The 25692-nt window shown below is 44.1% G+C and overlaps 1 protein-coding gene across 5 annotated transcripts in view; it reads left to right on the top strand.

Moving 5' to 3' along the window:
- LOC135114920 (sarcosine dehydrogenase, mitochondrial-like) overlaps positions 1–25692 on the top strand; it is a 50700-nt gene that overhangs the window by 21513 nt on the left and 3495 nt on the right. For all 5 annotated transcript variants that reach the window (XM_064031188.1, XM_064031187.1, XM_064031186.1 and 2 more), the window contains exons 6-8: positions 4442–4630; positions 20948–21153; positions 24086–24248. In XM_064031188.1, the coding sequence (XP_063887258.1) occupies positions 4442–4630; positions 20948–21153; positions 24086–24248 (558 nt within the window). The remainder of the gene's footprint in view (positions 1–4441; positions 4631–20947; positions 21154–24085; positions 24249–25692) is intronic.

Here is a 25692-nt window from a genome sequence, read left to right as displayed (position 1 = left end):
TTCTCCTTCTCTTTCTCCTCCTCCTCCTCCTCCTTTTTTCTCCTTCTTTTTCTTCTTTGCTTCTTCTTTTCTCTTTCTTTTTCTTCTTCTTTTTTTCTTTTTTTCTTTTCTTTTTCCTTTTTTCTTCTCTTTTCTTCTTTTCTTCCTCTTTCTTCTATTCTTCTTCTCTCTTCTTCTTCTTTTCTTCTTCTTTCTTCTTTCCTTCTTCTCTCTTCTTCCTTCTTCTTTTCTTCTTCTTTCTTGTTTTCTTCTTCTCTCTTCTTCTTCTTCTTCTTCTTCTTCTTCTTCTTCTTCTTCTTCTTCTTCTTCTTCTTCTTCTTTTTCTTCTTCTTCTTCTACTTCTTTTTTTCTTCATCTTCTTCATCTTCTTTTCTTATTTTTCTTCTTCTTTTCTTCTTTTCCTTCTTTTCCTTTTTCTTGTTGTTGTTGTTGTTGTTGTTGTTGTTCTCCTTCTTCTCCTTTTTGTTCTTGTTCTTGTGTTCTTGTTTTTGTTGTTTTTCTTCTTTTCTTCCCTCGTTTTCTCTCTCTCTCTCTCTCTCTCTCTCTCTCTCTCTCTCTCTCTCTCTCTCTCTCTCTCTCTGTGTTGTTTTTGTTTATTATTTGTGAACACTGGCTCACGCGAACTTTTATCTATAGCAGCCCATCAGTGGCGTTTTGTAGCAGCTTGGAAGGGATGGAGTTATCTTGGAGGAGGGTACTCTTGAACGGTGATGAGGATTGGTAGGGAAACATTATTTACCACCGCAGCAGTGGCAGCGGCTGTGTGGTAGGGCTGGGGCTGGAGTGGTAGACATGTACGTAGGCATGAAGTGGCGCTATATTGGAGGAAGTAGTGAAGGAGGGGAGAAGAAGTTGCCTAGCAGTGCTTTCAGGGGGTTTTTGCCGTGCCTTGCCGGATCTCATCAATGCAAGGAAAGCCGAGGCAGAGGCGGATCAGGTTGTGTTGCTGTGGCTCTCTCTCTCTCTCTCTCTCTCTCTCTCTCTCTCTCTCTCTCTCTCTCTCTCTCTCTCTCTCTCTCTTTTTTTTTTTTTAAACAAATATTTACAGAAAGGCTTAAAATTCCACGTTGAGTGTGGAATTATTTAAAAGCCTATGATAGTATTTTTACAGGAATAACATTAAACATGTTTAACATAAAGATTATAATGTTAATACAATAAAATAATAAAAATTTAAAGCGCCAGTGGGGACAGGTGCGTGCTACGCCAGCTGTGGGCTGCCAGCTTCACCTGGTGCGTGGACATGTCCTGCACTTGGGGCGTGGCCGCCGTGAACATGTTCCACAGCCGCGAAGTCCTGGCTGTGTAGGTGCGCAGGTGTTGGCTAGAGCGAGATCGAGGCACCTTCACTAGCTCGTCGCTACTGGCTGCAGCTCTGGTGCACCTCTGTACTGTGTGTGGCAGCAGCCTCAGGGGGTCAAGGTGAGGGACCCTCTGCACCTGAGTTTTGTGGCACACCACTAGTGCCGACACGTCCCGGCGGTGCTCCAGTGACGTTACTGGTGGTGGGTGCTGTTGGTCCTCATCGGTGGCCACCAAGCGCAGGGCTCGCCGCTGCACAGCATCCAGTCTCTGCATGTGGGTGGCGGCACTCGACATCCAGGACAGGGCACCGTACTCCATACATGGGCGTATCTGTGCCCTGTATAGCGTGAGGATGCCCCGTGGGTCGAGGGTGTTCGCCATCCTACGCAGGGCAGAGACTCGGAGAGAGGTCTGGCGGGCGACGACACTGATGTGGTGATCGAAGCGTAGGCCGCGGTCCACAGACACGCCCAGGATCTTGATATAATCCTGAATTGGCAGGCTCTTGCCTCCAAAACGCAGCTGTCCTGAGACTGCGTGTGAAGCACCTGGTGACCGCGAGATGACCATCGCCTGCGTCTTCTCAGGAGCGAAGTTAACCTGCCACATCTTTCCCCACTGCTCCACCAGTCCGAGCTGCCTGTTTAGCTCAGTGACGGCACGCTGACTGTCGAGGCGGCAGTAGGAGCGGGAGAGTGTGCAGTCGTCGGCGTATGCTGCCACAGATGACAGCTGCCGGAGGAGGTCGTCGATGTATATGTTCCATAGGACTGGGCCCAAGACGGAGCCTTGTGGAACTGAGGCCCGGACAGGTGAAGGCCTTGATGACTGCCCGTTGACTACTACCTGAAGGGTCCTTCCCTGGAGGTAATCTTCTAGCAGCATTAACAGGTCACCTTGGACACCCTTGGCGCGAAGCTTTTCAATGAGCCCCGCGTGCCAGACCCTGTCAAAAGCCCCAGCAATGTCCAGGGCCACCACAAGGGTGTCCAGGCCTTCTTCCAGGGCGTCTTGCCAGTCCTTGGAGAGGATGAGGAGGAGGTCTGCGGTGGAACTGCCAGGCCTGAAGCCAAACTGCTTGTCTGAGAGGAGGTGGTTCTCGCTCAGGTGTTGGCAGATGGCAGCAGCCACTATTTGCTCCAGCAACTTGCCCATCACTGAGAGCAGGGAGATGGGTCTGTAGTTGTTGGGCTCAGACCTTGAGTTTTTCTTATGGACTGGGACCACACGCGCTTCCTTCCATACTGAGGGCCACTTCTTCTCCCTCAGGCAAGATGTGAAGACGGTGGTGAGAGGAGTTGACAGCTCTCTAGTGCATTGATTGAGGAGCTGTGGGCTGACGTCATCCGGGCCTGTGGCTTTACCCGCATCCACCGCACCGAGTAGCCGCTCAACCTGCTCTGCCGTCACCAAGACAGTGGTGACAGTGCAATCAGTTTCCGGGGCCAGCTGTGGTACAGGTCGTGCCGAGTCGTCAACCTTCATCTTGTTGGCGAAAAGCTCGGCGAGGAGTGTGGCCTTGTCTGCACTGCTCGTGGCGGTGGATCCGTCAGGTCTGGTGAGTGGAGGAAGAGTCTCGCGGTGACAAGCTCCTTGCTGCTCCTTTACCAGATTCCACCAGGTCTTGTTGCCAACACCTGGGCCACTGAGCTTTCGCCTTCTGTCCTCCCTTAGCTGATTCCTCGCCCATCTGCAGATAGACGTCATCCTCCTACACGCTTCCCGGTGCAGCATCTTGTTTCTGCGTGACGGGTGTCGCTTGTACCTCACCCAGGCAGCATGCTTGGCCTCGGCAGATGCTCTGCAGCGAAAACCAAACCAGGCGGGATCACCAGGCCTGGAGAGATATACTCGGCAGGGCACATGCTGCTGTTGGAGGGCAAGGAGCCTGGTGGTGAGGGTGCGTGCCTTGGTCTCAGCATCTCCCATTAGGAGGGACTCCCAGTCCGTGTTCTCCATGTCCTGCTTCATGGATGGCCAGTCCGCCCTGTTCCAAAGCCAGACGGTACGCGGGATAGCGTCTTCCCTCGCCGTTTGCAGCTCGACCTGAGACAGCACAGCAAAGTGATCTGAGCTGCCCACTGGTCCTAGCTGCTGGCAGCTGATGCTGGCTTCGGGTAGGTCTGTCACCACAGGATCCAGCAGTCCTCCCCGCTCGTGTGTAGGGAAGGTGACATGGTTGGTTAGGGCCTGAACAGTCAGGAGATTACTGAAGGCATCCTGCTCCATGTGGAAGTTCAGGTCCCCCACTATCATCACATGGGAACACTTGTGACGCTGGAGCAGGGTGTCGAGTTCCTCCGTCAGGAAGTCTAGCGGGGCTCGTCCTTGTCTCGGGGGGCGGTACATGACACAGAGGAGAAGCCCACTGTTGTCTGCAAGTACCACCCTGAAGAACAGTGCCTCCATCAGGTGTGGCACGGCTACCTCAAGTTCCTGTGTTTGGAGGCCGTCCTTAAAACAGGCAGCGACACCTCCGCCTGCTCTATTTTTTCGGTCCATCCTCACCCACAGGGAGTAGCCTGATATTTTGCCAAACGTCGGCTCCACCTCGTCACTCAGCCACGTTTCTGTTACTGCGACAATGTCAGCACTATGTCTCAGCACGAAATTGTGGCTAAGGTCACCTACATTGGTGCGGAGTCCTCTCACGTTGGCGGAGACCACGGTCAGGTGACAGCTGGGGCGTCTGTTCCCTTGCCTCCTCGCGTTGGCTTGGGAATGAGGTGTGGTGGTGAGGCGAGACGCATTAGTGTCTGCCCTGCCACGAGGAGAGGTTCCAGCTGGGGTAGTGACCGGGCTGTGGCTGCCAGGAAGGCAGCTCTCTCTCTCTCTCTCTCTCTCTCTCTCTCTCTCTCTCTCTCTCTCTCTCTCTCTCTCTCTGGTGTGTGTGTGTGTGTGTGTGTGTGTGTGTGTGTGGTGTGTGTGTGTGTGTGTGTGTGTGTGTGTGTGTGTGTGTGTGTGTGTGTGTGTGTGTGTGTGTGTGTGTGCACGCGCGCGCGCGCATCGGTTTACGATGTACCTCCACAGGTTCTTGATCTATTAGAGAAACTCAAACTTATAAAAGGTAAACTAACAAATTTATACAAATGTGTAAGGATTTGCATGTTTTCGCTAATGTATGAATTATATCCAGGTCAGATGGATCCAGCAGGAACTTGCGAAGGCCTGACAAGATGGGCGATGAAACAAGGGGCTCGTGTGGTGAAATGCTGTCCAGTCACTGATATTAGGACAACAGAGACGCTGCTAGGGGGACGCAGAGTGTCTGAGGTGCACACCAACCAGGGCGTTATCAAGACCAACGCTGTGATCAATGCAACAGGCAAGGGTTTTTAAGATTGATGTATGTGTGTGTGTGTGTGTGTGTGTGTGTGTGTGTGTGTGTGTAATAATCGAATTAAGCATGTGTCCCGAAAGACTATAATCTCTCTCTCTCTCTCTCTCTCTCTCTCTCTCTCTCTCTCTCTCTCTCTCTCTCTCTCTCTCTCTCTCTCTCTCTCTCTCTCTCTCTCTCTCTCTCTCTCTCTCTCCCTCTCTCTCTCTCTCTCTCTCTCCCTCTCTCTCTCTCTCTCTCTCTCTCTCTCTCTCTCTCTCTCTCTCTCTCTCTCTCTCTCTCTCTCTCTCTCTCTCTCTCTCTCTCTCTCTCTCTCTCTCTCTCTCTCTCTCTCTCTCTCTCTCTCTCTCTCGTCTCTCTCCCTCTCTCTCTCTCTCTCTCTCTCTCTCTCTCTCTCTCTCTCTCTCTCTCTCTCGAGAGAGAGAGAGAGAGAGAGAGAGAGAGAGAGAGAGAGAGAGAGAGAGAGAGAGAGAGAGAGGTGGATGAATGTAAAGTGATCAAACATGCCAGAGTAAGACAGTGTCATATTGTCTTGACGTGAAACTAGGTTGAGGTGAGGAAGTGGGGGTCTTACTGTGAAGTTTGCATGTTGACAATGAGTGGCACAGTGGGCCTAGAACTGTGTGGCAGGCAAACATTAGTTACAGAGATGAAGTTGACAACTGTGCGAAACTGGCAAAGAAGCGAAAGATTAAACATATTTGAAAATAAGATGAAAGGAATAAATAATTTCGTATTGAAATGAAAAGAGAAGAACGAACTTAAGATTGGAAAGTAAATGCAGGAAGAAAATATTGTCAATCATGACCTTACCTTACCTTTCCGAAGTGCTGCTGGTCATGTGATGTTAGCGATCATTGAAGGCCAATCATCTCTCCTAGCTGCCATCCACGGTGTTTCATCCTATGCTAATACTTTCCAGCAAGGACTCAATGTATTTCTTTGCCTTTCTCTTGCTCTTCTTCCATCAATCCTCCCCATCAAGCAATCCCTTTCCATTCCTTCAGCTGTCAGGATGTCCCAAAATTGTAATTGCATCTTTATACTTCTTATCAACTCTCTCTCCACTCCTGCACGTCGCAGCTCTTCCTCATTCTTCTTAGGAACCACATCTCCGTAACCCTTTAATTTTTTTTTATTTTCTTTTTACCAGTTCACGTTTCACAAAAATATAATATAACTTTAATAGTCTAATTTTGATAGTCTAATTTTCATATCCATTTCTATCCTCAAATTTGTTGTCAAAGTTCTTATATTCGTAAAAGCAGTTTTTGCCAACACTATTCTTTTCAATATTTCCTTTTCACAGTCTGACACAATACTTCCCAGATATTTAAATTCTCGAACTCTTTTAATCTGCCTTACACCAGTATATATGTTCGTACTCTCAGTCTTTGTCTTCTCTTTGTTATTCCCAAAACCTCCGTCTTCTTTGTGTTTTATCTTTAGACCTCTCTCCTGACTTGCTTCTTTCACTTCATTCACAAACCTTTGTAACTTTTCCTCTGAATCTGCCAAAAGAACTGTATCACTGGCATACCGTATATTTGTCACGTTCCTTCCTCCAATTCTCACTCCCTCCAAATCTATTAAACTTTCCATACATTTCTGACCATATAAGAAGAGGTCTGGGGAAAGTACACACCCCTGCCTCACTCCTCTCCTTATATCTATCCATTCTGACTTCATTTTCCCAACTTCCATAGCTGCTTTTTCATTCCAATACAAAACTGTTATCAATCTTATATCTTTACCATCCATTCCTGTTTCCTTGAATATTTTCACGAGTTCTTGTTGCCTTACTACATAAAACGCTTTTCATAACAAAATACAAGTATAAATCCTTCTGCATTTCCACTGCTTTCTCAATAATAGTTCTTAGGCAAAAAATGGCATTGCTGGTATCCATCCCCTTCCTAAAGCCAAACTCTTCTTTTCCTACATTTTCCTCAGTCTTTCTCTTCTATCTATTTCTCAAGACTCCAAGAATTATCTTTCGCATCTGACTCATATTACTAATCGTTTTGTGATTTTCACATTCAAAAGTTTCCATTTTCTTAGGAATGGCTGTGAATATTGCCTCTTGCATGGCTTTTGGTACATATCCCTTTCAATGTATTTTAGTCACTAGCTATGTTATTTTATCCACAGCTAGATCACCCGCTGCTCTCATCATTTCTACCACCACTATTTTTCATCCGCTGCTTTAACATTTTTCATCTTTGCTATGACTGCTGTTATTTATTTTTTCTGTATTTATGGACCTTCCGAAACATCTTCAAACTCCGGGATTTCTCCTCTTTATACAAGTCTTGTGTGTATTCTTCCCATCTGTTTTAATATTTTATCAATTTTCATTAACAGATTCTCTTGTGTGTCCATAATTACAGACTTTTGATGATTTCTTCTTCCCAGTCATCTCTCTCACCTTTTCATACACAAGTAGCAATTTGTTCTATATCTTTACATCTGTCATTTAGCCATTCTTCTTTTTTCTTTGTCTTTGTCTTTATTTCCCTCTACACCTCCACATACATTTCGTGATTTTCTTTGCATATTTTTTTTGTCCATAAGTTCCAAAATTTTCAGTATCATCCATTTTTTGTCTTGCTTTTTATGTGTTTTAGGTAGAAACGCTTTTGTTACTAATGCGTCTTGTAAGATTCCCACTTCTCAATCCCGTCTGTTTCTTCTACTAGTGACAATACTTCGAATCTGTTCTTGACCTTCTCGTCCTTCAGTAGAGTACTCCATTCTCTTTTTGGTTCTTGTTTTTCCTCTGTATTCTTTTGAATTCTCATGTTTGCAGCAACTGGGACATGATCGTGTTCCTTGCCCACAGTCTGCCACAAGATATATTTTACATTGCTATATTGAATTTTTGAATCTTTGATTTATCGTTATACAGTCAATTTGATTTTTTGTCACTCCCCGGGGCTTGTATACATAATCATTTTTAATAGGCCAAAAGTACTTTTAGTGACGAGTTTTACTTTTACTGCAAAAATATCCTTAAAAGTAATGCATAATCACTTTTAAGATCTAAAAGACTTTTAGTGGCTAGGAGTGGTGAGGGGTACTCCTAATGCGTCTAAAATTATATTTAGGCGGCAGGATTACAAACCAACACTTCACTTTTTTGCAAAGGATAGGTGTCCCTGTCCCCCTGTTCCTGATGCTCAGCTGATCGAGAGTTCTGCCTGCCCTTGGTGACATTCTGTATGTGATAAACCATGTGAGGGATGCACTAGGGAATTGCACTGCAGGGACTTAGATGAAAAGGCCATAACTGGTACAGCGCAGCCAACCATCAGCCGAAACCCTTGAGGCTTACGCACTACATGGCATCTTCAGAGATCTATTCTCTCTCTCTCTCTCTCTCTCTCTCTCTCTCTCTCTCTCTCTAATGGATATTAGAACATAAGAACATAAGAAATAAGGGAAGCTGCAAGAAGCGACCAGGCTTACACGTGGCATTCCCTGTATGAAATATACCTACCTATTTCCATCTGTTATCCCCGTCCATAAACTTGTCTAAACTTCTCTTAAAGCTCTCTAGTGTCCTAGCACTAACTACATGATTACTGAGTCCGTTCCACTCATCTACCACTCTATTTGAGAACCAATTTTTTCCTATCTCCTTCCTAAACCTAAATTTTTCAAGCTTGAACCCGTTATTTCTTGTTCTACCCTGGTTGCTGATCCTAAGAATTTTGCTTACATCTCCCTTGTTATAACCCTTATACCACTTAAAGACTTCTATCAGGTCTCCTCTTAACCTACGTCTCTCTAAAGAATGTAAATTTAACAGCTTCACCCTCGCCTCGTAAGGAATATTCCTCATCCCCTGTATCCTTTTAGTCATTCTCCTCTGTACTGATTCTAATAGACCTATATCTTTCCTGTAATGTGGGGACCAGAACTTCACAGCGTAGTCTAGATGAGGTCTGACCAGCGCCAAGTATAACTTTAATATTACTTCGGGCCTTCTACTTTTAACACTCCTAAAAATGAATCCTAGTACCCTATTTGCCTTGTTTCTGGCTTCTATGCATTGTTTCCCTAGACGGAGTTCAGAGCTAACTATAACTCCTAAATCTTTCTCGTACCCTGTACCTACCAGAGTTTGGTTGTTTAATGTGTACCTATTGTGTGGGTTTCCTCTACCTACGCTAAGCACTTTGCATTTATTGATATTAAATTGCATTTGCCATCTATCCGTCCATTCATTCATTCTACCTAAATCTGCTTGCAAGGCGATGGCATCCGATTCTGACCTAATTAATCTACCTACTACTATCCAATCTACCAATCTACTACTAATCTACCACTATCCAAGTCATTGATATATATTAGAAATAACAATGGCCCTAATACTGATCAATGTGGCACCCCACTAATTACATGACCCCACTCGGATTTCGAGCCGTTTATTACCACTCTCTGTCGCCTGTTACCAAGCCATGACCCTATCCAACCTAACACCTTCCCATCTATACCGTGTGCCCTAACCTTTCTCAGGAGCCTTTGATGGGGTACCTTGTCAAATGCTTTACTAAAGTCCAGATATAAGATATTATAACTATCACCATTATCTACTGCCTCGTACACCTTACTGTAAAAACTTAACAAGTTTGTCAGGCAAGACTTCCCCTTCGTGAAGCCATGCTGTGACTGATTTATCAAGTTATGTTTGTCTAAATGTTCCCTAATGTTCCTCGCTATTATTGACTCTAACATTTTACCTACAACTGAAATTAAGCTGACAGGTCTATAATTAGACGCTTAAGTTTTATCTCCTTTCTTAAAGATGGGTACTACAGTAGCCTGCCTCCACATTACTGGTACCTCACCCGACTCCAGTGATTTCCTAAAGACAGAAACTACTTGCTCACTAATAATCTCTTTACATTCCTTAAGTACTCTGGGATATATTTCATCAGGTCCTGGTGTCTTGAACTTTTTAGCTTATCTATCTCCTTTTCCACTATCTCCCTAGTTATGGAAATATCTGTCAGCTTCTCATTCTCATCTGCTCTAAACACCTGTTCACTATCTGGCATATCCTGCATGTTTTCCTGGATGAAGACAGTTAAAAAATAATAATTCAGAAGTTTACTTATCTCCTCCTCAGAACTAACCAGCTCCCCATCTGCTGCCTTTAATGGACCTACAGTATCCTTATTCTTCGTCCTGTATACCTGATAAAATCCCTTGGGGTCCGTCTTGGGGTCCGTCCCATTAAGATGGGACAAACACGTTATGCAGGCTGCAGGATTCCTCTGTCATCAATGTTACTGATGGCACACATATAAAAAATAATGCGTCCAGAGATTAGAAGGTAAAGGTAAGTAAATAAGACATGAAATAAAACAGTTGTAGCTCATGATGCCAAAATTCATTTTAAATTGTGTTCTTAAAGGATGTGTGTGTGTGTGTGTGTGTGTGTGTGTGTGTGTGTGTGTGTGTGTGTGTGTGTGTGTGTGTGTTATTGTGGTAGATAATAGATTAATCCAACACCTAACTTATCCAAGAACAGTCATCTCAGTCCCTTGCAGGGGCTAAATGGAATATAACAAATCTTTTTTGCGCTCAAACCAACTTGACTCACCATACAGTCCAAATGACTGGAATTTAACTTATCTTTTTACATTCATCTTCATAAACTCACCCATGAACCCCCCTCCCTAGTGAGAGCCGCCTTGTCGTGGAGGGGGGACTTGCGTGTCCATATGATCTGGCGAGCGAGGCTAGAGGGGGATTCGGCTCCTGCTCCGCCCTACTTAGTGGGAGAGGGCTACCCGTGCTAGCAAGGACGCCAGTGAGGCACCAGACTAAATGATTCCCAGAGTTAGGCAGCCAGCACGAGTCAACGGTGCCGTTCATCAGACGGGCCACCTTTTGAGGTGGTCCTGTGTTGGATGGTTGGGTTGGGGCTGGGATGCGTTGTGGGGGGAGGTCTTAGCTCAGTCGTGGACAAACTTTCGAATCATGAGGGACCACTTTTTAAAATAAGTGGCCTCTATGGGGACGAGGTACCCTGTTCACGGCGGCCAGCGCTCGCTCTTTTTGTTGTTCCCAGTACGAACATAAGAAATAAGGGAAGCTGCAAGAAGCGACCAGGCTTACACGTGGCAGTCCCTGTATGAAATATACCTACCTATTTCCACCTATCATCCCCATCCATAAACCCGTCTAGTCTTCTCTTAAAGCTCCCTAATGTCTTAGCACTAACACCATCATTATGGAGTCCGTTCCACTCACCTACCACTCTATTTGAGAACCAATTTCTTCCTATCTCTTTTTAAACCTAAAATTTTCAAGCTTGAACCCGTTATTTCTTGTTCTATCCTGATTGCTGATACTAAGAATTTTGCTTACATCCCCATTGTTATAACCCTTATACCACTTGAAGACTTCTATCATGTCCCCTCTAAACCTACGTTTTTCTAAAGAATGTAAATTTAACAACTTCAATCTCGCCTCGTAAGGAATATTCCTCATCCCCTGTATCCTTTTAGTCATTCTCCTCTGTACTGATTCTAATAGACCTATATCTTTCCTGTAATGTGGGGACCAGAACTGCACAGCGTAGTCTAGATGAGGTCTGACCAGCGCCAAATATAACTTTAATATTACTTCGTGCCTTCTACTTTTAACACTCCTAAAAATTAATCCTAATACCCTATTTGCCCTGATTCTGGCCTCAATGCATTGCTCTCCTAGACGGAGTTCAAAGCTAACTATAACTCCTAAATCTTTTTCGTACCCTAAACCTACCAGAGTTTCGTTGTTTATTGTGTACCTACTGTATGGGTTTCCTCTACCTACGCTAAGTACTTTACATTTGTTGATATTAAACTGCATTTGCCGTCTGTCCGTCCATTCATTCATATTATCTAAATCTTTCTGCAAGGCGATGGGATTAAATTCTGACCTAATTAATCTACCTATCTTTGTGTCATCCTCAAATTTACTAACATCACTACTAATTCCACTATCCAAGTCATTAATATACATTAAAAACAACAATGGCCCTAATACCGATCCCTGTGGCACCCCACTAATTACATGATCCCACTCGGATTTGTTGCCTGTCGCTTAGCCATGACTTTATTCGGCCTAACACCTTCCCATCTATCCCGTGTTCCCTAATCTTTCTGAGGAGCCTCTGATGGGGTACCTTGTCAAAGGCTTTACAAAAGTCCAGATATAAGATGTCATAACTATCACCGTTATCTGCTACCTGGTACACTTCATTGTAAAAACTTAACAAGTTCGTCAGGCAAGATTTCCCCTTCGTGAAGCCATGCTGCGACTGATTTATCAAGTTATGTTTGTCTAGATGCTCCCTAATGTTCCTTGCTATTATTGAATCCAATATTTTATCTACAACTGAAGTTAAGCTGATAGGTCTATAATTAGGCGCTAAAGTTTTATCTCCTTTCTTAAAGATGGAGATAAAACTTTAGCGTCTAATTATAGACCTGTCAGCTTAACTTCAGTTTAGGTCAAATATTGGAGTCAATAATAGCGAGGAACATTAGGGACCATTTAGACAAACAGTAGGCAGTCTCCCTTGATCCATGGAGCCAATTTATTTTTCTAGTATCCATATGGGTAAATATAAAAACTCTTCTGGTCCTTGAGGGGCGGTCGACCAGGCCCTCGAGACATCAATCTCTGATCGTGATGGTGTTGTGCAGACGAGAGCTCGTACTCCCCGTGCTGTTGTTTCCCAAGGTGAAAGACACCTTGGGTCAATTGTTGAGTTCTGTCTTAACACTCTCATGATCATTAATGTCTATGCCTCCATGTCATACCGTGCTATTCACTCAGTTCTAAAGCCTTTCGGAACAGTTCTCCGTATCCGTCTCAAACATGATGGTGATTGTCTCTGTAATGGGTGTTACATGACATTTACGTCAGACGTTGCTGCCAAAGCTTCTCTTGAAGCAGTAAATTCTCTGCATCTTGAAGAGAACAACTTAATTGCTGAAGTCATTCGATCAAACAATGTAGCTGACTGCGAGAATGATTATTGTCCTAATATCCTTGATGATGCTGAAGAACGAGCTCCCAAAGTTCGCCACCCACCTACACCTTACTGGTTTGTAGTATATTATAGGGAAGGTCGAGGAAACTTTATTCACACTGCCAAATTTCTAGAAAGGGAGAGTGGAATACTCTATAAATAACATCAAGAAATATGTCAAAGGTGTCTTGATCTGAGCTACGGATTTAACACAGGCGATGATGCTTCTCCAATTACTATGCCCTTCTGATGGAGTTTTTGAATCCATCAAGACACTGAACATTCAGTTACTGTAAAGGACGTATTTACAACCAGGACCTGTACGAACTCTCAGAGGATGGCATCCTTCAATTATGTCCAGATTAAAGGCAATGGTAATATGATGGTGGTTACATTCTATGGCTCTTTTCTCTCTTCCTCGGCGTGGTCACTGCTCTGCCCTTGATTTCCACCCTACTCCTGAATGCGAATCAGGCCCTTATTGTTTCTTCTGCAGGGAAGCTCATCCACTCCGCTCTCGACGATGTAAGAGGTACCACCTTGAGCAGGACATTCTTCAACTGGCTAATTCACAATTCATTAGTCTTGGTAGTGTCAGGCGGGAACTTCTTTTTTAGACAGAAAGATGGTAGGGCAAATACATACGCCTCCTTCCTCCACTCTCGTTCTTCTATCTCTGAGACAGGTTATAAGGCTGCAACACCTTCCTGCCTTTCTCAATCATCAATTGTTTCTTTCCTTTCCTGTGAGAATGTCGCTCCTTCAGTTACTGTCTGCAACAGGTTTTCTGTTTTGGAAAGTGCCACCTCCCCTGCATCTTCAACCAATCCATCCACTACATCTTCAGCAACGCTCTCTACTGCATCTTCACCAGCTACATCACAGACTCCTCATACAAAAGTAGATATTGTCAAAGTCCACGTCCCCATGGATTCCCAACCACGAACGACTTCCAAGACTCTTAAGCCGCCACAGCAACATGCTAACAATTCTTCCACGCTTTCTCCTCAGTCTTACCAGAAACATTCCCGGGGGTCTGCTGAGTCTCTAGACTCAACCCTAGGAAAATCCCTGTGGGAGCATCAGATGTCCCTGAGCCAGACGTTATCAAAGTGTTTCATCCAATTCTGATATGGATATAGAGCGTTTATCTGCCCCGTCATCCAAATATATCCTCCTCCAAGAGCGATACCGATACGTCTTTGTCAAGGAATCTTCCTCCTCTGGTCACTCCAGGAGTTTCGGAGACTCGTGTGTGGGTAGCTATCCCCACGCTAATTACACAGTCTCAGGTTTCTGCGCTTACAAGTAAAGTAGGATCAAATAAGCCTCTCTGGCCGAATAAGATAACTAGTCAGGTTGGCAAAGGGAACCTTTTCTCTATGGCTTTCCTGAAATCCTCCTCAAAATAGCAAAATTCAAGATCCTGTGTTGGAATTGTCGGAGTTTGCGTGCCTTCTGGAAGGAACTCCAGATGTTGATCTCTAGGTTTTCTCCTGTTTGCATTTGCTTGCAAGAGACAATGCTCGAAGAATCAACTCACTTTGCTCCTCCTGCGTATCGTGGTTTCTTCTCCACTCCATTTCCTGGTCAGGGCCACCACGGTAGCAATGCCACCGTCTGTCTTTTTTTGATTTAGAGAAAGCTTATGACACAGCCTGGCGTCATGGCATTTTACTTAGTTTTATTTGAGTTTTGTCTTCGTGGCCGACTTCCTATTTTTATATAACAGTTTTTATCTCGTCGTTTTTTATGGGTACTGATTGGTGGCGATCTGTCAGGAGTACACACATTTGAAGATGGCGTACCGCATATCATATAGATACAAGTTTGGATCAGGGTGAACACAAAGGCGGCAAAAATGCATGACCACAGTCTTTGAAGCCGAGAAACGAAATCCCCGAGTTGCGGCCCACTGAGAAATCCTATTGAGTGTCACCTGCAGCTTCGTCTCAATCAATTGCATCCGAGCTGCAGAAAAGCAGATAGACGAGTCATCGACATATAAGCTATCAAGAACTCCTTCCGGAAGTACACCAATAACACTGCTTATAGGTACAATGAAAAGTGTGACACTAAGTACATTTAAGTGGGCGTACTCCTGACAGATCGCTACCAACCCGTACCCGTAAAAGAATGATGAGATAAAGACTGTTGTATAAAAATAGGGATTTGGCCACCAAGATCAAAACTCAAACAGACTAAGTAAAATGCAATGACACCAGGCTGTATCATGGGTTTTCTCTAAATCAAAAAAAGACTGACATGGTGTTGTTTATTAGTAAATGCCTCACAAATGGAAGATTCCAGAGACAATAAAGCATCAGTCGTAGAGCGCATTTTCTGGAAACCTTACTGAACAGGAGACAAGTACCACATAAGCCTGATATTCATCATCTTTTCCAGCAACTTACAAATGCATGAAGTTAAAGAAATGTGGCGGTAATTGGTCGTCATCTGATGACCTTTTCCATGTTTAAGAGTGGGAATAATTACAGCCACACCCAAAGAAGATGAAAAATCACCGGTATTCCAAATAAAGTTATAGAGTTCGAGTAAAAAGATAGAAGTTTCATCGAACATCTGGCGCAAAAAGGACTATGGGATATCATCCGGGGTATGAATCATGACACTGTGACAAAGCCGCCATGCATATCTCAGACCAAAATTTACACCAACAGATTCTAAATGTCGACGATGAAGTGCCAGATGTTGTTGAATCCTTTCTAGAGACACTTGCAAAGTGCTCAGCAAAACAGGTCGGCTGTCTTTGGGTCTGCCACCGTGCTCCCATTATGGCATAAAACAGGTGGGGTAGGAGAAGAGTACTTCCCCAGATATTTTGCGGACTCTGTTGAAGACCTCGTTGAGTGGTGTGCGAACTGTGATGGAAGAGACATAACTCTTCCAAGACTCCTGCTGACCCCTCTTTAAGGTGCGGCGAGCACAAACACTCGCTTGTCGAAAAGTTTCCAAATAGTGCATGTGCCCAAGATGCCGTCTAAGGCAAGAAAAGTGGGCACGCTTTTCTTGAACAGCGATTGTACATTCCGCATCCCACCATACAAGAGAACGTTTTGGAAACTGGCCAGAGGTCTTAGGAATGAACTGAATAGCACCGGAGTGCAAGACATCAGTGAAGTATGTTGCAGCCTCATCACAGTTTCCTATTCTATCCATTGAACAGGCAGGGGTGCTGAGATCTTTGAATAGGTGCCAATCGGCATTATCTAGCCGCCATCGGGGAGGACGTGACTGTGGTGGAGAATCAGTCGACTCCAATAAAATTAGAAGTGATCGCTCCCATATATATCTTGTAAAACTTTCCAGTTAAGATCAAGAAAAAAAATAAAAGTACAGAGAGAGAGAGAGAGAGAGAGAGAGAGAGAGAGAGAGAGAGAGAGAGAGAGAGAGAGAGAGAGAGAGAGAGAGAGAGAGAGAGAGATCTATTGTTGTAAAATTACCGGTGTCATATTGGATAAGCACTCCTCCAAAATAAGTACTCCCCAGTACAAATTAATAATGGTAAAGGGAATCCCCCAGTCATTATTCCATATGGCAAATGTACTCTCTCCTGTGAAATAAGTACTCCCACACTTAGGAAGGATGAAGAGATAATGAGACATAGAAATGAATTTCGTGAATTCAGTTCCAATTCGACTATCCTTTGTGGACTCGAACGTGCTCGTCTACGCATTTGAAACTGAGATCGCGGAACGAAACCGACCGAGCCACAAAGGTAATTGAATTTTACAGTTTGCTGCCAGTTTCCTGAGTGTTATTGACAATGCCGCACGTGACATTTCACTTCATATATCAGTATCTTCTGAAGGATGTGTGGGCCCCCTACTGTATGTACCAGAGGGGAAAAAGCCAACTTCCGCAAGGCATGTAGACCCTTTGCTGTTAAGGGTGAAGAACTATTCTACAAGAAGGAGAAAAATGAGACTAAAGAGAAAGTGCAGGTAAGATAAGCAGACATGTTTCATCATTAGAGCATTCTCTCTCTCTCTCTCTCTCTCTCTCTCTCTCTCTCTCTCTCTCTCTCTCTCTCTCTCTCTCTCTCTCTGTTTCATCATTAAAGCATTAAGTTCATATAAGAGCTTCGGGCTCGTTGAAGTAAAATCTCATACCTATTTATGGAATGAAATGTATTCTTGGTATTTTACTAAGGCCACTCCACAATCAATCCATCATTAATCCTCCCAGACAGTCACGTTCCACTTTACGAGTACATTCGCTCTGCAGGAGTCTTAGTGATTCACTGATAAAAACACCAGGGTTTATTACAAAGAATTGAAAGATATTGCCTTACACACTCATATTTTTTTCTTGCACTTTCTACTTGTTCAATTGTACGTCTCTTTCCCTCACTCCCTCCCTCCTTCCATTCCTCCAACCATCCCTCCATCTGTCCCTTACTCCCGTCCTGTCTTCTTTTCACCTCCTTCCTCCTTCTCTCCTTCCCTTCCTCCCTCCCTCTAATTCTTCATCCATCCCTTTCCTTTGACTGTGGAAATGGGTCATGTCTCCAGAGTTTAAAATCTCGTATCCTGAATCCTCGATAAAAGAAACGATTAAAAGACCACGAAGGTTGACAGCATCATTATCACACAATGGATGGTAACCACTGAAGTCTCCCAATAAAATGAGAGGAGAAGGAAGAGCATTTAAAAGATTATCAAGTTCATTTCTCTCGGTAGGAACATAGGAATCTGCAGGTGAATAAAAAGAATATCATTGCGAATAAAGATGATAGTGCCACCGTGGTGGCCCCGACCACGAAATGGAGTGGAAAAGAAAGCATGTTTTTACCAGGACCAAAGTGAATTGAGTCTCCAAGCATTGTCTCTTGCAAACAAATGGAAACAGGAGAAAATTTAAAGATTAATACCCTGAGTTCCTCCCAGGAGGCACGCAAGCCGCGACAATTCCACCGCAGGATCTTGAATTTTACTATTTTGAGTTTTTTTTTATTTATTTATTTATTATTATTATTTTTTTTTTTATGGAAACTACAGTTAGAAGATTCCCTTTGCCAATCTGATTAGTTATCTCACTCGGCAGGCGAGGCTTATCTAATCCTACGTTACTTGTAGGCACAGAAACCTGAGATTGTGTAACTGGTGTGGGTATAGTATCCCAGCCCAGACACCCAACCATCCAACACAGGACGACCTCTAAAGGTGGCCCCTCTTGCGAGCAGCACCAGTGGCCTGTACTGGCAGCCTAACTCTGGGAACCATTTAGTCTGGTGACTGGTGATCTTGCTAGCATGGTTAGCCCTCTCCCCCTAAGTAGGGCGGAGCAAAGGCCGAAGCCCCCTCTATCCTCTCTCCCCAGGTCATAGGGACATGCAAGCCCTACACCACAACAAGGCGGTTCCCATTAGAGGCGAAGGTGAACACTGAAGTCTCCAAGAATGAAGATCTCTGCAAAAAGGAAGAGACTCAGAATGTGCTCCACTTTGGAAGTTAAGTAGTTGAGGAATTTCTTATAGTCAGAGGAGAGTGAGAGGTATATAGCACAGATAAATTTAGTTTGAGAGTGACTCAAAAGTCGTAGCCCGATAGTGGAAAACTCAGAAGATTCAAGAGGCACGAGAGCAGGTTGAGTCGTTGCGCACATAAACGCAACATCTAGCTTTGGATGGAAACTGAGGATAAAGTAGGAGGGAACAGCAAAGAGGCTACTGTCAGTTGTCTCAGACATCTGTGTTTCATTGAGGAGAAGAAGATGAGGTTTAGTAAAGGAGAGGTGGTGTTCAACAGATTGAAAATTAGATCTAAGACCGCGAATATTGAAGAAGTTTATGAAGAAAAAGTTGAAGGGAGTGTCAAGACACTTAGGGACGATACCAGAAGAGCAGTCAGACCTGGGTACATTTGTGGTCCTCCATCCCAGATGGGGAATCGAGGCTGGTGTAGGAGTCGCCATGATAATTTTGAATTTTGAATGAAGGGTATGCGTTTAATTAGGTGCTTGTAATTTTGTCGGAAGGAAGAACGTTGTCTTTAGAAGGCAGGCTGTTACTCCTCCTCCTCCCAACCCTCTTCACAAAGTGCCGCACCTGGACTAGCTTCCCTGAACCACCACATGCGTGGACTCAGTGCAGGGCTGAAATACGGGTGTACAGGGTCCTTTGTGATTCCTGCACCCTTTTCACAACAGGACGTAACACCAGGTCACACTAGTCGAGATCGCCAGTCTGTTTTACCGACCTACAGACAAAGGAAATGCTCTAACAACACTTAATACCCACAGCTGTGAAAGAATCGACAGCCACGTCTAGGAAGGACAGTTACAACTTGCAATAACACGTATATAGTCAACGTATAAGACCCTGCTGGACATTCGCCCTCCGTAACGAATCCACCCATTGTCCAGCAGCGTGTTATAGCCACAAGCCGAGTAGTGTCGTTTATTGCCTCCGGGATGGCAGACCTTTTTAGGACCTGAGGAGGGAGTAAAGTACACTACACATTTAATTATTTAAGTCTTTTAGGACTGAACTGCATCAGCCAGCAGTAGCATTTAAGACAAAACAAGCTCACTAACAAGAGACACGAGAAACTACTACAAACGAGTGCCCACGAACACACAGAAAGGTCATTCGCCACTCACTGTGGACGAGCTCGCCCTCACACACAAGCAGTCTAGGAGTTACTTCCCTGGGTATAAAGTGTTTTGTACACAACTAACCTCTCTGACAGACTACTATGGAGATTACTATTCTATATAAATAAGCCGGGGCGTACGGTCGTTAATGACTCACTTATCCCATTAAGGCAACTGACCCGACTATTATCCCGCCTCAGTCTCCGTTGGATATTAGTGGTCGTTTCAATACGTCTACTCTATCTAAGCGTTGGGAAGTGACTGATTGTGGGAATGTGCACCCAACACTCTCCTGCTGCTACGGGGAGGGAATACAAGGAAAGGAGGCGGGCAACACACACACATACGCAAACCCGCCCCCACACTGCTCCCCGCGGGCGAACAGAACACTTTACTTCAAAAAATTCTAATGATTAAACTAGGCTAGATGAGTCCTGATTATTTTATTGTCAAGAGCAACTCTTCTACTAACTACTGGGTGAGACTCAGATTGAATGGACAAGGGAAAGTAAGGAAATTTACGTGGGGAACATGAGTGCCTGCTTGAATAAATATCATTCTAGAAACTTCAGGCTTGGTAGCTCTGTGTCCGGGACACGTCCAAGTCTCGCCCCCAACCTGTCTCTCTCTCTCTCTCTCTCTCTCTCTCTCTCTCTCTCTCTCTCATTATTCTTTTCTTATTCGTTCTTAGTAATTCCTTTATTTTATATCGCGGTATCCTGCTGCACACAACACTATGTATATGGGCCCAAAGTCGTAGATGTCTAGAATGAATTTAAAAATATGTATTTGCAATAATCTGGGCTTCACACTGCACCACTCCACCCATCTATCACCCCTTTTCTTTCTTTCCCCAAGGCAAAAAGGTCCAACTACTTTTCGTGTTTAACTCTTCCTACTTTAACATTTATATCTCCCATCACTATTGTTATATTGTGTGCTTTACAGTGACTCTCAATGTTAGTTGGTATTTTATAGAAATCATCAGTTTCCTCATTGTGGGTGTATATACTTGGATGACACTTATGTTTAAAGGTCCTGCCGCAATTTTCACCAATAATATTCTGTTCGAAACAGCCCAATATCCCGTAACACATTTGGCCACCTCTTTCCTCATCTACCCTCGCACTCCTTTGATATTCATCTCTTTCACTATATTATAAACTCCAGGTTTTCATCTGAGTTAACGCCTACATCTCGCTTCACTCATTCCTAGTATGTCAATTTTCAATCTTTTCATTTCTTTTTTTCAAATCATCATGCTTTCTAGCTTGATATAATGTTCTGACATTCCATGTCTCAATCCTGAAGTCCTCCTTAGTGCGAACAGTGGCTTGATTATGGAAGGGTGGTACCTGTCGCACATACTCTTCCCGGCCGGACGAGGTAGCACCTGCATCAGCGTTCCTCCCATTAATGTCGTTCGCGGTATTTATGCCGTAATCCTCCATGATTTTTCTTGGGTGATTACGTGGTGAGGGTCCCAATCCTCTTCCACTGTTTTGATCCATGACCTCTTATTCATCATATTCGAGGCAGCCCTAAAAATTTGTCTCCTCCAATTTGTTTCCCCATCCACCACCCGAAAGGGGGGGTGGCGGTAGGGCAGTCATGACTACTACAGCAATTACCACCACCGTCCATCCCTACAGGAAGTTGGGGTAACTACATCACATCCATGGTCGGTGTCACCCTTCCGCTGCAGTCGTTCCGGCACGGCTACGTGGTGACAGAAGGCGTAGAGGGCCTGCTAGGAATGCCTGTACTTAGAGACTTAGTGTCCTCAGCGTACTTGAAGGCGCAAGGAGACTCCGCGGTGATTGGATACTTCGAGCCAAACCCAGAACCCATCGATCAGGCAAGGAAGGGGTTTGTGTTCTATTTTCAGTCAAAATTCACTAGTATAATTTTTATATTTATAATGTTGGTTATTATACCCTTCCCCCACTCTCTCTCTCTCTCTCTCTCTCTCTCTCTCTCTCTCTCTCTCTCTCTCTCTCTCTCTCTCTCTCTCTCTCTCTCTCTCTCTCTCTCTCTCTCTCTCTCTCTCTCAAGTTATACTTGGCGCTGGTCAGACTTCATCTAGACTACGCTGTGCAGTTCTGGTCCTCACATTACAGGAAAGATATAGGTTTATTAGAATCAGTACAGAGGAAAATGACTAAAAGGATACAAGGGATGAGGAGTATTCCTTACGAGGCGAGGTTGAAGCTGTTAAATTTACATTCTTTAGAGAGACGTAGGTTAAGAGGGGACCTGATAGAAGTCTTTAAGTGGTATAAGGGTTATAACCAGGGGGATGTAGGCAAAATTCTTAGGATCAGCAACCAGGGTAGAACAAGAAATAACGGGTTCAAGCTTGAAAAAATTTAGGTTTAGGAAGGAGATAGGAAAAAAAAATTGGCTCTCAAATAGAGTGGTAGATGAGTGGAACGGACTCAGTAATCATGTTGTTAGTGCAAGGACACTAGTTTTAAGGACACAATATAATGAATTAGTTAGAACAGTCAGGAAGTTAACGAGGAAAGCTAAGGACAATTATGAATCAAAGGTAGCTAGCCAGGCGAAGACGGACCCCAAGGGATTTTATCAGGTATACAGGACGAAGAATAAGGATACTGTAGGTCCATTAAAGGCAGCAGATGGGGAGCTGGTTAGTTCTGGGGAGGAGATTAGTAAACTTCTAAATGATTATTTTTTAACTGTCTTCATCCAGGAAAACATGCAGGATATGCCAGATAGTGAACAGGTGTTTAGAGCAGATGAGAATGAGAAGCTGACAGTTATTTCCATAACTAGGGAGATAGTGGAACAGGAGATAGATAGGCTAAAAAATTTCAAGTCACCAGGACCTGATGAAATATACCCCAGAGTACTTAAAGAATGTAAAGAGATTATTAATGAGCCGTTAGTTTCTGTCTTTAGGAAATCACTGGAGTCGGGTGAGGTACCAGTAATGTGGAGGTAGGCTAATGTAGTACCCATCTTTAAGAAAGGAGATAAAACTTTAGCGTCTAATTATAGACCTGTCAGCTTAACTTCAGTTGTAGGTAAAATGTTAGAGTCAATACTAGCGAGGAACATTAGGGAACATTTAGACAAACATAACTTGATAAATCAGTCACAGCATGGCTTCACGAAGGGGAAGTCTTGCCTGACAAACTTGTTAAGTTTTTACAGTAAGGTGTACGAGGCAGTAGATAATGGTGATATTTATAATATCTTATATCTGGACTTTAGTAAGGCATTTGACAAGGTACCCCATCAAAGGCTCCTGAGAAAGGTTAGGGCACATGGGATAGATGGGAAGGTGTTAGGCTGGATAGGGTCATGGCTTAGTGACAGGCGACAGAGAGTGGTAATAAACGGCTCGAAATCCGAGTGGGGTCATGTAATTAGTGGGGTGCCACAGGGATCAGTATTAGGGCCATTGTTATTTCTAATGTATATCAATGACTTGGATAGTGGAATTAGTAGTGATGTTAGTAAATTTGCGGATGACACAAAGATAGGTAGATTAATTAGGTCAGAATCGGATGCCATCGCCTTGCAGGCAGACTTAGATAGAATGAATGAATGGACGGATAGATGGCAAATGCAATTCAATATCAATAAATGCAAAGTGCTTAGCGTAGGTAGAGGAAACCCACACAATAGGTACACATTAGACAACCAAACTCTGGTAGGTACAGGGTACGAGAAAGATTTAGGAGTTATAGTTAGCTCTGAACTCCGTCTAGGGAAACAATGCATAGAAGCCAGAAACATGCAAATAGGGTACTAGGATTCATTTTTAGGAGTGTTAAAAGTAGAAGGCCGGGAGTAATATCAAAGTTATACTTAGCGCTGGTCAGACCTCATCTAGACTACGCTGTGCAGTTCTGGTCCCCACATTACAGGAAAGATATAGGTCTATTAGAATCAGTACAGAGGAGAATGACTAAAAGGATACAGGGGATGAGGAGTATCCCTTACGAGGCGAGGTTGAAGCTGTTAAATTTACATTCATTAGAGAGACGTAGGTTAAGAGGAGACCTGATAGAAGTCTTTAAGTGGTATAAGGGTTATAACAAGGGAGATGTAAGCAAAATTCTTAGGATCAGCAACCAGGGTAGAACAAGAAATAACGGGTTCAAGCTTGAAAAATTTAGGTTTAGGAAGGAGATAGGAAAAAATTGGTTCTCAAATAGAGTGGTAGATGAGTGGAACGGATTCAGTAATCATGTAGTTAGTGCTAGGACACTAGAGAGCTTTAAGAGAGGATTGGACAAGTTTATGGATGGGGATAGCAGATGGAAATAGGTAGGTGTGTTTCATACAGGGACTGCCACGTGTAAGCCTGGTCGCTTCTTGCAGCTTCCCTTATTTCTTATGTTCTTATGACACTAGAGAGCTTTAAGAGAAGATTAGACAAGTTTATGGATGGAAATAGGTAGGTATATTTCATACAGGGACTGCCACGTGTAAGCCTGGTCGCTTCTTGCAGCTTCCTTTTTTTTCTTATGTTCTTATGTTTCCCTCTCTCTCTCTCTCTCTCTCTCTCTCTCTCTCTCTCTCTCTCTCTCTCTCTCTCTCTCTCTCTCTCTCTCTCTGTGTGTGTGTGGTGGGGGGGGGGTTTAAAGAGACCTTGCTCGTTTGTGTATTCTTTTTTTTAAAGATGGTAATTAACATTAAGTAATGTTTATGAACCACTCCATGGTGGAAAGAATGCACTGAAAACGTATCTACTCAAGCTGAAAAAGAAAAGATGTGGCAATAATTACAGTACTCATGGTCCAATCTCTTTCCAGATCAGACGTAATTTCCCATTTGGACTCTACGAAATGAACTGGGATATATATGGACCAATACACGAACAAATCATACAGCGAATCCCTATTCTCGAAAACGTTGGCATAAAGTCAACCATCGTGGGTCCAGAGTCTTTCACTCCCGATGGTCGGGCAATTATGGGTGAGTGATGTGAATCATGCAAACACACCAGGCCGTTTCAGTAGGCTTTTATTAAAACACAAAAACTGGTACTCTGGAACAAAATAAAGTAATCGATTTACAACCATGAACAACCATAGAATCCCGTAACAGTACAATACAATGTAAAGGCAACAAACACACATACCCACATACACACCAGGCCTGGATGGCTGATTTGGTGGAAGTGGCCGCACGATAGCCCACCAGGGTGTGAAATTGCTTCGTTATGCACTCATTAACAATTCATTACAAATGATAAGTACAGTCATCCCTTGATCATCTATTACCACAATCATCCCTTTTTATAGAAAAATAACATATACTATGATGGTGCAAAACGAATAGGTGGCCGCCTTATGCGACTGGATCGTCTCAACTCTGTTGGTTCGCCGCTGGTTTCAGAACGATATGGAGTGGCCGGTGTCCCTGATGGCTGAGGCGAAGGTGGTATTTCCGACTCATGGCAGTCTCTCTCCGAGGTAGTAGAGTCAGGCCCACGACCGCTAATATTCGTTCCTTTTCCATGTAGTGGGTCTGCATCCAGCAGTGTCTGAGTGGCCCTCCCGACTTGGAGATCAGAGTCACCCCCTGTAGGAGGCAAGTGTTTGATAGACACTGTCTTCCCTCCCGTCGGGGTATCGAACATGAGCATACTGTGGGTTGGCTTGAATTAATTCCACCTTATCCACCAGTGGGTCGCTCTTGCGTGCCTAGATGGACCTTGACTTATCAGTCAAGGAGGGTTCAACACTCATTACACTCATTCCACAGACCAGTAATTGAGGCAACTCTCCTCCGTACCTGAACATCACACTGTCATGTAATCTTTGGAAATCCTGACCCAGAATCACATTAGAACACAGGTTTGGTAGCACTGCTAGTCGCACCTTTTGATAGTCACGACCGTTCACTTTCAGATTTACGCTACAACGTCCCATAGTAGGTGTACAGTGTATAGTGGACGCCAGGTCCACGTTACTTTTTGCTGGCTCAACATGCAGTGACCACTGTGAGACTAAATCAAAATTAACCCATCGAATTCTGTTCCACCGATAGCAATCTTAACAATGGCTTTTAGATAAACTATTTGGGGTAACAGCACAAGACACAGCTGCCAGCATAATACTATCGCCCGAAGTCATTGATGCACTATTAACAGTACCACGGCACACTCTGGCAAAATGCCCCGGTTTGCGGCACTTGTGACAAACTGCCTCGCGCGCCGGACACTTTGAACGAGGGTGTCTTACTGACCCACAAAAGAAACACCTCAACACTCTCGTACCGGTCGCCGCCACCACAGGCACTTCGTCGGTAATTGTCTCATTACCGACATAAGTTTCACCTACAGCACAGGAAGAGTCACCATAATAACATGCAGAATTTTCCTGCGTCGATTCCAAGGCCCTGGCCTTCTCGAACA

Source organism: Scylla paramamosain, chromosome 28 (assembly GCF_035594125.1).
Source record: "Scylla paramamosain isolate STU-SP2022 chromosome 28, ASM3559412v1, whole genome shotgun sequence".
Taxonomy (NCBI): Eukaryota; Metazoa; Arthropoda; class Malacostraca; order Decapoda; family Portunidae; genus Scylla; species Scylla paramamosain.
Note: the sequence above shows the minus strand (reverse complement) of the source record. Positions and strands in the feature narration are given on the sequence as shown.